Genomic DNA, 15942 nt, shown 5'->3' on the forward strand with positions numbered 1-15942 from the left:
AGGATCGGATGGAATGCATCCGAGGGTTCTGAAAGAAATGGCGGAGGTAATAGTGGATTCAAAGAACAATCCAGCACGGGAAACAGGCCCTTCGGTCCAACGAGCCCGCGCCGCCGCATCACCCTACACCTATTCTACCCTGCATGTCTACGAATGGAACCCTACTCAGTCAGATTCAGGGAAGAAATAGTGTCAATTTGGTAAAAACCGATTAGCCTAAGAGCACATCTTTGGGGTGTGGGAGGAAACCGGAGCGCCCGGAGGAAACCCACGCAACCACAGGGAGAATGCGCAAACTCCCACAGACAAAGGCCCAAATCCATGTGTCTGCACAGCCAGCAGTGCTAGTCACTGAGCTGTTGCGGCGCCTGTCTACCAGTCCAGGATCAAGCACACACACCGACATGAAGTACTAGGCCACTCCTGGACTTCCAAGAGCAGCCCACGCACGACCCGCCGTGTGCATGCCCCTCGCTTGACACGAGATGGACCTCCACCTGTGGAATAAAGACAAAAATATTAATCATACAGCCTGCCCTTCCGGTGTCTCCCGAGGTTTAACCCTATTTAATAGCCCCTACCATATCACTCCATTCTCGTTTCACTCATGTGCCTATCTAACTGCATCTTAAACGAGTCCAACGTTCCTGCCTCCACCACCCTACTCGGTAGCGCGTTCCAGACCCCCACAACTCTCTGCGTAAAGAACCTTCTTCTCACCTCCAAATTATACCTCTCCCCCCTCACCCTTAAATGATGACCTCTCGTGTTCGTACCCAGTCTAGGGAGCAGTCTCTCACTACTAACTCTATCTATTCCCTTCAGTATCTTATATACTTCTATCATGTCCCCTCTCAATCTCCGTCTTTCCAAGGAGAATAGCCCCAGTTTCTTCAATCTCTCCTCGTAACTCAGTCCCCCCATCCCAGGCAACATCCTGGTAAACCTCCTCTGCACCCTTTCCAGAGACTCCACGTCCTTCCGGTAGTAAGGTGACCAGAACTGGACGCAGTACTCCAAATGCGGTCTAACCAACGTTCTGTACAACTGAAGCATTAGACGGCAGCTTTTATACTCTATGCCCCTTCCTATAAAGGCTAACATCCCATAAGCCTTCCTAACAACCTTCTCCACTTGTGACGCAACCTTCATGGATTTGTGAACCTGCACTCCCAGGTCCCTCTGTATGTTTATACTCCTAATCGGCCTACCTTTTATCACATAGCTCCTCTCTGCATTATTCCGTCCAAAATGCATCACCTCGCATTTGTCAGGATTAAATGCCATCTGCCACCTATCTGCCCACTGCACCAACCTATCTATATCCTGTTGTATCACCTGACAATCCAGTTCCGTACCCGCCAACCCTGCCATCTTGGTGTCATCAGCAAACTTGCTGATCACACCACCTACGCCCTCTTCCAAGTCATTTATGTAGACTACAAAGAGGAGAGGTCCCAGTACTGAGCCCTGCGGCACACCACTGGTCACTGGCCTCCAGCCCGACAAGGTCCCCTCCACAACTACCCTCTGTCTCCTATTTCCCAGCCAGTTCTCAATCCACCTAGCTACCTGGCCTCGTATCCCATGCGCCTTAACCTTTTCTACCAGCCTACCGTGAGGGACTTTGTCAAACGCCTTACTGAAATCCATATAGATGACATCAACGGCTCTCCCATCGTCAACCGTTTTTGTCACCTCCTCAAAGAATTCCACCAGATTCGTAAGGCAAGACCTCCCTCTAACAAAGCCACGTTGCGTATCCCTAATCAGATCGCAACGCTCCAAATGCTCATACATCCTACCCCTAAGTATTTTTTCCATTAACATCCCTACCACCGACGTCAAACTCACCGGCCTATAATTCCCAGGGTTATCCCTACTACCTTTTTTGAACAACGGGACCACATTTGCTACCCTCCAGTCTTCTGGGACCTCACCTGTGTCCAAAGAAGAGACAAAGATGTGCGCCAGAGGCCCAGCAATTTCATCTTTCGCCTCCCTAAGCAGCCTGGGATAAATACCATCAGGCCCCGGAGCTTTATCCGTCCTTACGCTACCTAAAAGCCCTAGCACTTCCTCTCTCGTAATAACTATATCCTGCAACTGAACCTCCGCTCCCTCCAAGAGACCGCACGATTCCGAACCCCTCTCCTTCGTGAATACCGACGCAAAGTATTCATTCAGGAGCTCCCCCATTCCCTCCGACTCAATACACAACTCTCCACTCTTGTCCCTAAGAGGACCAATTTTCCCTCTAACTACTCTCTTGCCTCTAATATAGGAATAAAATGCCTTCAGATTTTCCTTAATCCTACCAGCCAAAGCCATCTCATGCCCTCTCTTCGCCCTTCTAATTCCCCTTTTTAGCTCCCTCCTACTCTCTCTATATTCCTCCAGCACACTCTCCGTACCCATTTGTTTTGACCTAACATACGCCTCCCTCTTCTTCCTGACCAAGTCTTCAATATCCCCCGTAATCCACGGCTCTCTAATCCTACCTTTCCCATCCTTTCGCTTAACCGGAACATACCTCCCCTGCAACCATTTCGTTTTGTCCCTAAAAGCCTCCCACTTGCCAACCGTGGACTTGCCAGCTAACAGTCCCTCCCAATCAGTTTGCTGCAGCTCCCTCCTAATCCTGCCATAGCTCGCCTTTCCCCAGTTCAGCACACTCCCGTTCGGACGGCACTCGTCCCTTTCCATTTTTATCCTAAAGTAGACGGACTTGTGGTCACTGTTCGCCACATGTTCGCCTACCTCTACCTCACCCACCTGCCCCGGCTCGTTTCCCAACACTAAATCCAGTATAGCCCCTCCCCTAGTCGGGCTAGTTACATACTGTTCTAGCGACCCTTCCATAACACATTTCACAAACTCCTCTCCCTCCGTACCCCCAGCTCTAGGCCCCCTCCAATTCACTCCGGGAAAATTAAAATCACCCACTACAACCACTCTATTCTTCCTGCACCTGTCCAAAATGCCCCTGCAAATGCCTTCCTCCACTGACTTTGGGCTGTTGGGTGGCCTATAGTACACCCCTAGCAATGTGATCTCTCCCTTTTTATTCCTCAACTCCACCCACAGCGACTCAATCCCTATCTCTTCCATATCGTCCTCCCTCTGCACTACTGTGATGTTTTCCTTGACTAACAGTGCCACCCCTCCACCTCTCTTCAACCCTCCTCTGTCACACCTAAAACACTTGTACCCAGGAACATTCAGCTGCCAGTCCTGCCCTTCCCGTAACCACGTCTCCGTTACAGCCACCACACCTAACTGCCTCACAAACATCAAGGCCCTAAGCTCATCCGTTTTCCAGCCGCCCCTCGAGTTGCCTGACCCGGGCCCTCAATCGCTGCAGTTCTAAACATTTACTGCAGATGTGTACCTTGGGGACACGTGACACCACCAGGAACTCCCACATGTGGCACCGGACGCAACTTACATTCCTCCCTATATTCCCTACCATGTCCCAACCTCCTGTAAGTGCCCAAAGGTAGAAATCTGTCACTCCCCTTCTCTAAGCCTACCCTCGCCTAAGCCCAGCGAGCCAAAGCCCTTCTCACTCAGTTCCCACTCACTCCGCCGCCCGCTCCCGACGCTGCCTGCTCTATGCTGCTACCCCTTTTTTATACCCCCCGCTCCCCCTTAACGACAATCCCCTGGCCTAACTTCCGGTACGGAAGTAAACTACACTCTAACAAGCCCCGAGAACCGGAAGTAGAGGAAAAAAGCGGTTTTTAATTCAAATCAGTCACTCACCACAGCCACAGCCACCAGGTTCAATGCTCCGGAGAACAACAAGGAACCAATTCCTTGGTGGTTATTTTCCAAACATCGCTGGATTTCCAGGGAAGTGCCGGAAGATTGGAAAATGGCTAATGTTACGCCGTTGTTTAAGAAGGGTGGCAGGCAAAAGGCAGGGAATTATAGGCCGGTTAGTTTAACGTCTGTTGTAGGTAAAATGTTAGAATCCGTCATCAAGGAGGAAATAGCGAGGCATCTTGAGGAGAATTGCTTGATAGAGCAGACGCAGCACGGTTTCGTTAAGGGGAAGTCGTGTCTGACAAATTTATTGGAGTTCTACGAGGATGTGTCTAGGGCGGTGGATAGAGGAGAGCCGGTGGATGTGGTCGGTCTTGATTTTCAGAAGGCGTTTGACAAGGTACCTCACAAGAGGTTATTGCAGAAGGTAAGGGGGCATGGAGTTGGGGGTAGGGTGTTAGCGTGGATAGAGGATTGGTTGTCAAATAGGAGGCAGAGAGTGGGGGTTAATGGGTGCTATTCAGATTGGCGGTTGGTGACTAGTGGAGTGCCCCAGGGGTCAGTGCTGGTGCCTCAGCTATTTACCATTGATATAGATGATCTGGAGGAGGGAACCGAGTGTATGGTGTCGAAATTTGCTGATGACACCAAGATTGGTGGAACGGCAAATTGCGCGGAGGGTGTGGAGAGTCTGCAGAAGGATCTCATAGGCTGGGCGAATGGGCCAGGAACTGGCAAATGGAATTTAATGTTGGCAAGTGCGAGGTGGTCCACTTTGGTAGGAATAATGATAGGAAGGACTATTACTTACATGGTGAAAAACTGCAGCAGGCGACGGTGCAAAGGGACCTCGGGGTCCTTGTGCATGAGTCACAAAAACCCAGCCTGCAGGTGCAGCAGGTGGTCAGGAAGGCGAATGGGATGCTGGCCTTCATAGCGAGGGGGATTGAATATAAAAGTAGGGAGGTCTTGCTGCAGCTGTATAGGGCATTGGTGAGGCCGCAGCTGGAGTACTGTGTGCAGTTTTGGTCGCCGCACTTACGCAAGGATATTTTGGCCTTGGAGGGAGTGCAGAGGAGGTTTACTAGGCTGATACCGGAGTTGAGGGGGGTTGAGCTAAGAGGAGAGGCTGAATAAACTAGGCTTGTACTCGTTAGAGTTTAGAAGAATGAGGGGAGATCTCATTGAGACATATAAGATGATGAATGGGATGGATAGGATAGAGGTGGAGAGACTCTTCCCACTCAGAAAGGACAGTAGGACTAGGGGGCACAGCCTCAAGATAAAGGGGGGGTGGTTTAGAACGGAGTTGAGGAGGAACTTCTTCACTCAAAGGGTGGTGAATCTCTGGAATTCTCTGCCCGTTGAAGTGGTGGAGGCTGCCTTGCTAAATATTTTTAAGACGCGGGTTGATGATCTTATTGAATGGCGGGGCAGGCTCGAAGGGCTAGATGGCCTACTCCTGCTCCTTTTCTTATGTTCTTAGATAGAAGCTTCATGTTTTAATCACAAATCAAAGCAGGCATTAGTGAGTTTGGGTTGTGAATAAAATTTGACAGGTCAATGCAGTATTCTTCTTGAATAAAAAAAATCGAGTTCACATTGCATTTTGATAGCTCACAGTCACTTTGATGCACCCTCTGCTGGTCTGGCTGAAGCATTCTGAGCTATCAGTTGCTGGTTATTTATAATTACTAATACACTGCTGGATGTGAAACCCTCTCTTTTTATTTGTACTCAGGCACACTCAGAGACTCTGCAGCAGTTCGTGCAGACAAACCAAGAGATGCTGCAAGAATCCACAAATAAAATGATGACTCAACAGGTGGAAGCAGCTAGACTGGCTGCAGACACAGCACGACAAGTTAAAGAGGTACGCAGAACTTTGTTTTTGCCTTTTTGGCAAAAGGATGCTTTTCCCCAATCAAGCTGAAAACCTAGCACTGGTATCCGTTGTGTGGGAATGTAACTTTAGAGGCTGAGAGACCAGAATTAGAAGTCTGCAAGGATCCCAACACTTTTGTAGGACTGGAGGAGATTACAGAGATGGGAAGGATGAGACCTTGAGGAATTAGGAAACAAGGATGGGAATTTTTGACATTGATGTTACCAAAGTAGGAATCATTGTATGTCAGTGAACACTGGGGTAATGGGTGAAAAGGACTAGCTGCGAGAGCTTTGAATGACTCACATTTACAAAGGACGGAAGATTCAGCAAAATAGCCACATCTGGAAGTAACAAAAACATAGAGGTAGGTTGAGGCAGGTGCAGGAATGGGTGACGTTACAGAGGTGAAAAAGTTTATTTAAAGAAACACTGCACAGTCTACACGCCAGGTGATGGACCTCCATTTGTTCACATGAAGAATTGCCTTCCATCTCATGACTGAGATTGGTAGATAGATGCCTTTTGAATCAGGATGTAAACCCAAAGTTCTCATTCCATTCACAACATCTCAGACCTCTAGCACATTGTTGACATCTTGCTTCCCTTTGGGGGACAAAAGGAAACTTATTGGAACCATTAGTATCATGCTAGTCAGGCATGTGAACATTTAACACTAGATAATTCAATTGTAATTGTGCTTTTACTGTTTTTTGCTATTTCAGAGAACAGATGTGATCTTGAATGCAAATACACTGCCTGAAAGCAAGGTGGAAGATTAAATATTAATTTTCCAAAGGAATTTGGACATTTTGGGGGGAAAAAATGAATTCAGAACTATGGCGAAGGAACGGGGACCAATTGGATAGCTCTTTTAAAGAGCTGGCTCAAGCATGATTGGCCAAATGGTGATTTGTTGTGGTGTGCCATTCCATGATTCCAAAAGCAAAATGAGGTCCAAGTTGTATTCTAACGTGTTATGCTGAATAATAGTTCTTTATGTTTAGATGACTGAGTTGGCACGTGCACAGATTGCAGCTGGATCCTCGCCTGTTGTGGCCACAAATCTGTCCCATGGAGCAGCTGCACTACCAGTGACTGCATTGTTGGACCAGCAGAGACAACAGCATTCAGACTTTATGAAGCAGCTGCGAGTTAGGACTGAAACTGACAGGTAAAATTTTAACATTGCCCTCCTCTGATCAATAAGATCAAGCTTCACAAATTTAATAACTTCGGAAGTGCTTCTTTCTCATTGCACTGTTTTTCACATTGTGCCTACTACCTCCATGCATAGCAATGAAAATGTTTGGGCTCTTTGCACCTCCCTTATGTTTTAACTTTGAATTAAATTGAAAGGATTAAGAGGTATGTTGAGTTAGCTTACTCCCCTTTTGCCTACTGGACCTTGCTTCTTAAAATAGTTACTGACATCTGCACCACTTGTAACAGATGTCTGATTTAGTTATCAGTGTGGGTCAATAGCAAAACTGGACACAATTTGACACCAGTTGGTGCAAAACTGTGGTGAAAGCAATCAGTGAGAGCAAAAGTGAGCAGATCTTGCTGGCAATTACATGTAGCTGGTGCAGATCTGGGTCTGGTTTGCACTTTCGGCCCTGATGCAGTTCAAGCCTCTGATAGAGGAATATAGCTTCCATGCAGACATGAGATTCATTAAAATTCTTGTTTTTCTGAATTGATGTCTGTGCTGGTATGCTTTCTATGTAGTGTGTTTATTTATCTACAAGCTTACACTTCCTCAGTGCGCCAAAATGAATTGATTATCAAATTTGCAGTTCTTGCATCCCAACTGTTGGGTCCAAATGTCATGGAGAACGTGAGCAGCCATCTTAATAAGTGGGGCGATTCGGTGGCATAGTGGTTAGTACGCTGCTTCACAGCATCAGGGATGCAGTTCGATTCCTGGCTTGGGTCACTGTCTGTGTGGAGTCTGCTTGTTCTCCCCATGTCTACGTGGATTTCCTCTGTTTGCTCTTGGTTTCTTTCCAAGTCTGAAAGATGTGCTGATTAGGTGCAAAGGCCGTGCTAAATTGTTCCTCAGTGTACCTGAACAGATACCGGAGTGTGGCAACTAGGGGATTTTCACAGTAACTCGTGTAAGCCTACTTTTGACACTAATAAATAAACTTTAAAAACTTTGAACTTTAAAACTTTGATGGTTGCAGATAAACATTACAAAAAAAGTGATTTCACAGAACCTGTTTTTAAGGGGACAAATGCCTGGTCAGTAATTTCAGGAATGTAGCACTATCCTGGGAGAGGATAATGCTACTTGAACAGGCATTTTGAATTGCCTTCACAGTAAAGGACAACATAAATATTCCAAGAAAAATAGGAAATCAAGTGGCACAAGGGAGAGAGAAACTTGGAACAATCACTGCCACAAGAGAAAATATGCAGTGTAATAGGCTGAAGGCTAACAAGCCCCAGAGATCTAATGACCTGCATCCTAGGGTATTAAAAGAAAAGGTTGCAGAGATAGTGAGTGCATTGGTTGTAATTTTCCAAAAAAACAGAGATTCTGGAAAAGACCTCACAGGTTGGAAAACTGCAAATTGGATACTTCTGTTCAAGGAAGGAGAGAGACAGAAAGCAAGAACTGTAGGCCAGTTAGCCGAATTCTGTCACTGGGTGAAATGCTAGAATTTGTTTGTGCTTGATTGAGAAGGGAGTCAAAGGATAAAGAGGGTAGATAGGAAATTGTGTTGAGACCACAATTGGATCAGCCATAATAGTATGAAATGGTGGAGCAGGCTAGAGGGGCCGAATGGCTTACTCCCCCTAATTCTTATGTTTGTATAATCCATTTTTAAGGGGGTAGTAGCAGGACCATAATGCATTCAGAGTAAACAAGGTTTTTGTGAAAGGAAAATCATATGTGACAAATTTATTAGCGTTCTTTGATGAATAAAGCAAATAGAGTGGACCAAAGGGCATTTAATAAAGTGCCACATAAAAGGCATCAGTTAAGACAGCGTGGGTGGGGGGTGGTGTGTGTGTGTGTACTGTGCGTGCAGCGGCACGGTGGTATAGTGGTTAGCACTGTTGCCTCACAGTACCAGTGACCCTTGTTCATTTCTACTTTAGATGATTCAGTTTGCACACTCTCCCCATGTCTGCATGGGTTTCCTCTGGGTGCTCAGTTTCCTCCCACAGTCCAACATGTGCTGGTTAGGATGGACTGTACAGGGTACTAATGAGACTACTTATGGACTATTGTGTACGGTTTTGGCCTTGTAACTTGAGGAATCTATTTGCAAGAAATTACAAAGGGTTGTGAATGAAGCCCAGTCCGTAATGCAAACCAACCTCCCATCCATTAATTCTGTCTGCACTTCCTGCTGCCTTGGAAAAGCAGCCAGTATAATTAAGGACCCCACACACCCCGGACATGCTTTCTTCCACCTTCTTCCATCGGGAAAAAGATATAAAAGTCTGAGAACTCGAGAACAGCTTCTTCCCTGCTGCCATTAAACTTTTGAATGGCTCTACCTCACACTAAGTTGATCTTTATACCCTAGCTATGGCTGTAACACTACATTCTGCACTCTCTTGTTTCCTTCTCCCTGAACAGTATGCTTTGTTTGCATAGCATACAAGAAACAGTACTTTTCATTGTATACTAATACATGTGACAATAAATCAAACCAAATGTTGGCATTGGAGACAGTTCAGAGAGCGTTCACTAGGATGAAGGGGTTGTTTTATGAGGAAAGATTGAGATGGTTGGATGATACTCATTGGAGTTTAGAAAAATGCGAGGTGATTGTATTGAAATGCATAAGATTCTGAAAGTACTTGATGTGGATACAAAGAGGATGTTTTCTATCAAGGGGAAATCTAGAAGCTAGGGGCGCAGTTTGAAAATAAGGGGGCTCCCATTGAAGATGTAGAGGAATTTATTCTCTGAGGATCATTAGTTTTTGGAATTCTCTTTCACAGAGAACAGTGAAGGCTAGGTATTGAATATATTCAAGGCTGAGTTAGACAGATTTTTGATTGAGAGAAGTAAAAGTGAAATTAAGGCCATAATCAGATCAACCATGATCTGATCGAATAGCGGAACAGCTATGAAGGGCTTGAAATGCCTATTTCCTTTGATTGTTTTTCACAATCGTTCCAAGTCCTTCACTCTGGGTAGCCTTCCAACTGTGCACTACAAGCTATTTTTTGGAGAGAGTTTTTTTGTTTGTTTATTCATTCGTGGGACATAGGTGTTGCTGGCTGGTTGGCATTTATAGCCTATCCCCAGTTGCCCTTGGAGGATCAGTTAAGAGTCAACCACATTGCCATGGGTCTGGAGTCAAGTGTAGGTCAGACCGGGTAACGACGGCAGATTTCATTCCCTCAAGGACAAGTGAACCAGATGGGTTTTTCTGCCAATTGACAATGGTTCATGGTTATCAATAGATTCTTAATTTTATATATTTTGTTGAATCCAAATTCCACCATCTGTCGTGGCAGATTTGAACGTGGGCCCCAGAATATTATTTGATTTTAATTTATTATTGTCACATGTATTAACATACAGTGGAAAGTATTGTTTCTTGCATGCTGTACAAAGCATACCATTCATAGAGAAGGAAACAAGAGTGTGTAGAATGTAGTATTACAGTCACAGCTAGGATGTAGAGAAAGATCAAGTTAATAAGGTAAATCCATTCAAAACTCTGACAGCAGCAGGGAAGAAGCTGTTCTTGAGTCAGTTGGTACTTTTCCCGATGGAAGTGTGTGTCTGGGATGCGTGGGGTCCTTAATTATGCTGGCTGCTTTGCCTAGTCAGACTCAATGGATGGGAGGTTGGTTTGCATGATGAATTGGACTACGTTCACGACCTTTTGTAGTTTCTTGTGGTCTTGGGCCGAGCAGGAGCCATACCAAGCTGTGATTAGAAAGAATGTTTTCTGTGGTGCATCTGTAAACATTGGTGAGCGTCATAGCTGACATGTCAAATTTCCTGTGATTAGAAAGAATGTTTTCTGTGGTGCATCTGTAAACATTGGTGAGCGTCATAGCTGACATGTCAAATTTCCTTAGCCTTCAGAGAAAGTAGAGGCGATGGTGGGCTTTCTTAACTATAGTGTCGGCATGGGGAGAGCAGGACAGGTTGTTGGCAATCTGGACACCTAAAAACCTGAAGCTGTTTACCCTTTCTACTTCATCCCGTTGATGTAGACAGGGGCATGTTCTCCTTTACACTTCCTGAAGTCGATGACAATCTACTTTGTTTTGTTGACATTGATGGGGGAGATTATTGCCGCTACACCAGTTCCCAGATTCTCTATCTCATTCCTGTAGTCTGTCTCGTCATTGTTTGAGATCAAAGTCACTATGGTGATGTTGTCAGCAAACTTGAAAATCGAGTTGGAGGGGAATTTGGCTACACAGTCATAGGTGTGTCAGGAGTTTCGTAGGGGGCTGAGAGCACAGCCTTGTGGGGCAATGGTGTTGAAGATGATCGTGGAGTTAGCTTTAACTGAGTTTCTGGATTAATAGTCTAGTGATAGTACCATTAGACCATCATCTCCCCTATTTTTGCTATGAAATATGGGCGAACATAAATAGGACTCTGATATTCTATAGTTTAGTGAGCTGACTAGGCAAATGTGCCTATATAGATGTTAGTTGGCCTCAAGTGTACCCATGCCAATTGACCCAAATTCTTTAATATTTTGGTAAATATAATTGATGTTTAGAAGTTGTCATTACGTGCCTTTATGGTAGATCTGTTGTAAAAAGGTTCTAAGGAACAGGGTCAAAAACTAAAAACAGATAATGAATTGTACAAGGGATCAAGCTTTGACTGCAAAACCTAGTATCTCAGTCCTGTGAAGAGGGAAGCAGAGTTAACAGTTCAAGTCCTATGTGACTTCTCTTTGAACAAGACCTTAAAGGTGACTCTTCTGAAGAACAGTCCTATCAAACTCGATGTTAACTCTGTTCCACTTTCCACAGATTTTGCCAGACCTGCAGAGCTTTTTCAGCACTTTCTGTTTTTATGTCATGGTGCTGATGCTGACCCTGAATGTACTGAAGTGGTTTTCACTGAAAAGCTGTTGGAAATAATAAAAAAAAATGTTTTTTCATGGCAGGAAGAAATTGAATTAAGAGACTTTTTTAGCAATGAACTGATCAGTATTTATTTTGATCCATAGAAGAAAGTGTGAATGCAAACCAGCATCACCTGGACCTGTGGAGAAACTGCCTGATTCTAAAATGCATTACTCTGCTTCATTAGACAGCATGTCTGAGTCATCCAGATACAAACATGATCGAAGGTGAGGTTTTAACTTTTATAGTAACTGCTTTTATACGTATGTATTGACTTATTATCGTTTTGATATATTAAGTGCCCACTGTACTTCCATCACCCATTCACTATTTCTCCTGATGGAGTTTTGTGTCCCTGGTGCCAACAGCCCCCTCATAGCTCGTCCAATTGGACATTGTTTGACCAGCTGCTAAGTGCCAGCGTGGTTGCTGAATTGACCCTGTACTCTCTCACCTGCTGCCAGAGACATTTCCAAAGACCTTAGTCATCAGCTGCAGGAGCCTTTATAGACTTACGTGTCTTTCTTTCCATTGCCCTGATCCAGGAGCTACTGAAAGTGGCGCCTAAGCCTGTACCCTAACTGAGAGTAACCAACCCTGTATAAACTTGGCACCTTCAATTTGTCTACCTCCTTGTCAGGGAGATCCTTCCACCAGATGCTGTGCTCACACTGTAGTGGTGATGATATTACTCGCATCAGATCAGACAAGAGCTTCTCACCCTGGTCCTTCCAATACCGTGTCGTCACTGGCTACTGCATTGCTGGCCCTGTAGCAAGGTACCCTCGGTTCTTTTAGCCATGTATTTTTCCTGCTGCACTCAGTCTTGGTGACAGTGCTTCAGCTCTTTAGAGGTCACATCCTCAAATTCTCTCCCTGCTGACCTCCACATCTCCTTTATGTGGGCCTTAATTCCCAGCTCTTTGACTTAGGATTTGGTCATCTCTCCAATACTTTATCCTTTGACTTAATGCCAATTTATGCCTGATAATGTTTTTTGTGAATTGCCTAGTGGTATATTCTATGATAATGTCACTACATAAGATACTGTTATAATTCAGCACATGATACCTTTATCAACTCTGTCACGAGGGCATCTATTCAAAATTGAAATTGACAGCAAATGATGCCTTTTTTAATAGCTGTTATGTTGATCCCTCTGTCACTTCTATAGCAGCGGCAGCAGTAGGCAAGACAGCCCTTCCTTACCATCAGAGAAAAGAGCAGAGAGCAGAGCTTCCCACTACGAGAAGGGAAATAGCTCTGTTGAAGAGGAGGTGCATACAGCTGCTGATGACTCGATCCACAGTGATAGTGTACCTTCGTTACCTGAGGAGAAAGGTGAGTTCTTTAACCAGAAATTAGAATCCCTCTAACCATCTACATTGACATTGGTTAGTTCAAATTCCATGAGACAGCCATCTGCCTTTAAACTAGAACATCCTTATTTCAGTTTCATTGGATCTCTGGTTCTGCAGCTAGGACAAAGAAGCCAGATTTGATACTGAATATGCAGAAGCCCCAAGTCAGTATCCAGATTCCAAGCTAACTGAATACTATTAACTGCAGGAGATTTGGATTTCTAAGTCTTTGTTGAAAGATCAGAATGCTGAATTCCCTCACTATACATTGTTGCAGCATCTTCACCACATGGACTGTATTGGGTTAAGGAAGAGGCCCACCACAATCATCTTGGGATCTGCTGGAATGAACAATGAATGGTGATGTCACTGTCTTGACAGCCAATGAAAATAATTAATTTTAATGCTGTTAGTTGTATTGTGTGACCCTTTACTCACTCACTTTCATCACTTGTGTACATATACACGAAAGCAATAAGTTAGACATACTCAATCCAGTACAGTAATTTTGTGACTTTGCTAAAAAGTATTCCCTTGAGAGATTAGGATCTTGCCCTTGCAAATGTTCAATATTTGATGGTTAAAATTTGGTGCACAATTTGCTATTTTCTTTGGAAGGGGTGGAGCCAGGGACAAACCCGTGTCGCCCAAGCAGCTACAGGTAGTCAAGTACTTGTTGAACATTTGAGTCAGGTTCCTGTGAATTGAAGAGGCAGTGCTGGTAACTGATTGACCAAGTCCAACAATCCCCATGATGAAAGTTTAGAGAAATGGAAGCGAAAGCATTTCTCTTTCTCAGAGCAGCTTTCCATGCCAAGGAAGTTTCTGAAGGAGATTGACTGTTTACATTCATTTATATGTCAAATGTAATACTGACAAAGTTTGTTATCCTTACACTAAATATTTCTCAGTACTTGTGATTGTAAGTTTTTTGTTTTAATTCTTTAATTTGCAAGATAATCAAGGCAGCATAAACCAAGGCTTTAATCTTTTCTTGAATTAATTATTTTGATTAATGTTAAAGTAAAGTTTTTACAGATACAAATTTATCCAATTGACCAGAAGGTCAACACAAAGTTCAATGGCCAGTTTTCCTGCTTGGGGGGATTAAAGAGATTTGTTCTCTTTTGACATCCTTCGCAGTTAATCTTGTGAACTGTCATTATTTTAGAACAGTAAAAAGTCTGACAACACCAGGTTTTAGTCCAACCGATTTATTTGATAGTAAACTCACAAGCTTTCGAGGGGAAGAGGGAGTCCCCTCGAAAGCTTGTGAGTTTACTATCAAATAAATCGGTTGGACTAAAACCTGGTGTTGTCAGACTTTTTACTGTGTTTAACCCAGTCCAACGCTGGCACATCCACATCATTATTTTAGAATGCGTCCTTTGATGCCGTTCAAAGGATGCAACTTTTCAATAACTCTCAGCTCTTGCTTTCTTGTGGCTCTAGAAACAGCACACACTGTATGAGATGGTTTCCCACGGTCTTCCAAGACTATCTTAACCTCCTAGAGACTCTGAATTATACTTCTGGAAGATGACCAATCTTTCAAGCATGTCCCCTTGAACAGTTTTATTGTCAAAGCAACAATTTTAACAAAACTCAGTGGCTAGAAGTAGTAGTTAATCCTATCTGAAGAAGCATCAACCAGACTCAAAACGTTGACTCTATTCTCTCTCTCCAGATGCTGTCAGACCTGGTGAGATTTTCTACACTTAGTGTTTTTTTTTAGATTCCAACTTTTGCAGTAGTTTATTTTCAAGTTAATCCAAGGGTTCTAGCTCTTGCCTTTAACCTTGCCAACACTGGTACAGAAAGTCCAAATTCCTTCCTGGTTCTTTGTCTGTTATTTTCCTTTGCCCATTATAACCTATCTATTATCTCTCCAGACTCTGCCTCCATTGCCACTGAGTACTCCCTTAAGTTTGACGAGTCAATGACTGAAGATGAGATTGAAGAGAAATCCTTCCGTTCCCTTCTACCATCAGAGAGCCATCGCCGCTTTAACATGGAGAGGAAACGCAGTCGGCAGGATGATTCAGACGAGGACATGGCTCGGGATCAGTCTGCCTCGACAGTTGTCAAAGTGAGTCCATGTATGGAGGTTTAGGGGTGCCATTGGTGACAATTACTGGAATCTCAGTGCTTGGAGCTATGGTGACATTTCTCTGCAACAACCTGTCTAAAAGGATTAAATTATAAGAACCAATTATATAGACTAGGCTTGTATTCCCTTGTGCATAAAAGATTAAGGGATGATCTGATTGACAGTGTTTTAAGATAATTAAATAAATTAATAGGTTAGGTTGAAATTATTTATGCAGGTTCAGATGAAAGGAGCTTAATCTTAAGTTAGAACTAGGCTGTTCACAAGTGACGTCAAGAAATACCTCTTCACATAAATGGGCAATGGAAATCTGGCCCCCTCCTCCTTCGGGAAAAAAAAATCGTTTTCGATACTGGAGGTCAATTGAAAATGTCAGAACTGAGATTGATGCATTTTTATTAGGTAAGGGTAACGCTTACGGAACCAAAGTGAGAGATGGGTTTTGACCAACAAATCAGCCATGATCTAATCAAATGACAGAGCAGGCTCAAGGGGCTGACTGGTCTCGTCCTGGTCTTGAATTTCTAATCTCTTTAGTTAAGGCATGGTAGCAAGACTGTGGAAAGCCCAGTAGTCGGGATGAGTGCATCAGGCATTGGGAGGTGTGAGTGGGAATTAAGGATAATGGGCAGATAGTCTAATTGGCAGGATGTGACTGATGGTGTCCTACATGGATTTTGTTGGAACCTTAGCTATTCAGTGTATCATCAGCCACTCTGATAATGGAATTGAAAATCATTTAT

At 44.1% G+C, this 15942-nt stretch overlaps 1 protein-coding gene across 6 annotated transcripts in view; it reads left to right on the plus strand.

Annotated features, from left to right (window-relative positions):
- The window catches only part of cep350 (centrosomal protein 350), a 243456-nt gene that overhangs the window by 149609 nt on the left and 77905 nt on the right, over window positions 1-15942 (plus strand). For all 6 annotated transcript variants that reach the window (XM_080195995.1, XM_080195999.1, XM_080196000.1 and 3 more), the window contains exons 19-23: window positions 5510-5641; window positions 6661-6827; window positions 11833-11955; window positions 12903-13069; window positions 14982-15178. In XM_080195995.1, the coding sequence (XP_080052121.1) occupies window positions 5510-5641; window positions 6661-6827; window positions 11833-11955; window positions 12903-13069; window positions 14982-15178 (786 nt within the window). The remainder of the gene's footprint in view (window positions 1-5509; window positions 5642-6660; window positions 6828-11832; window positions 11956-12902; window positions 13070-14981; window positions 15179-15942) is intronic.

The sequence above is a fragment of the Carcharhinus amblyrhynchos genome, chromosome 9 (genome assembly GCF_965287045.1).
Source record: "Carcharhinus amblyrhynchos chromosome 9, sCarAmb.v2.hapA, whole genome shotgun sequence".
Taxonomy (NCBI): Eukaryota; Metazoa; Chordata; class Chondrichthyes; order Carcharhiniformes; family Carcharhinidae; genus Carcharhinus; species Carcharhinus amblyrhynchos.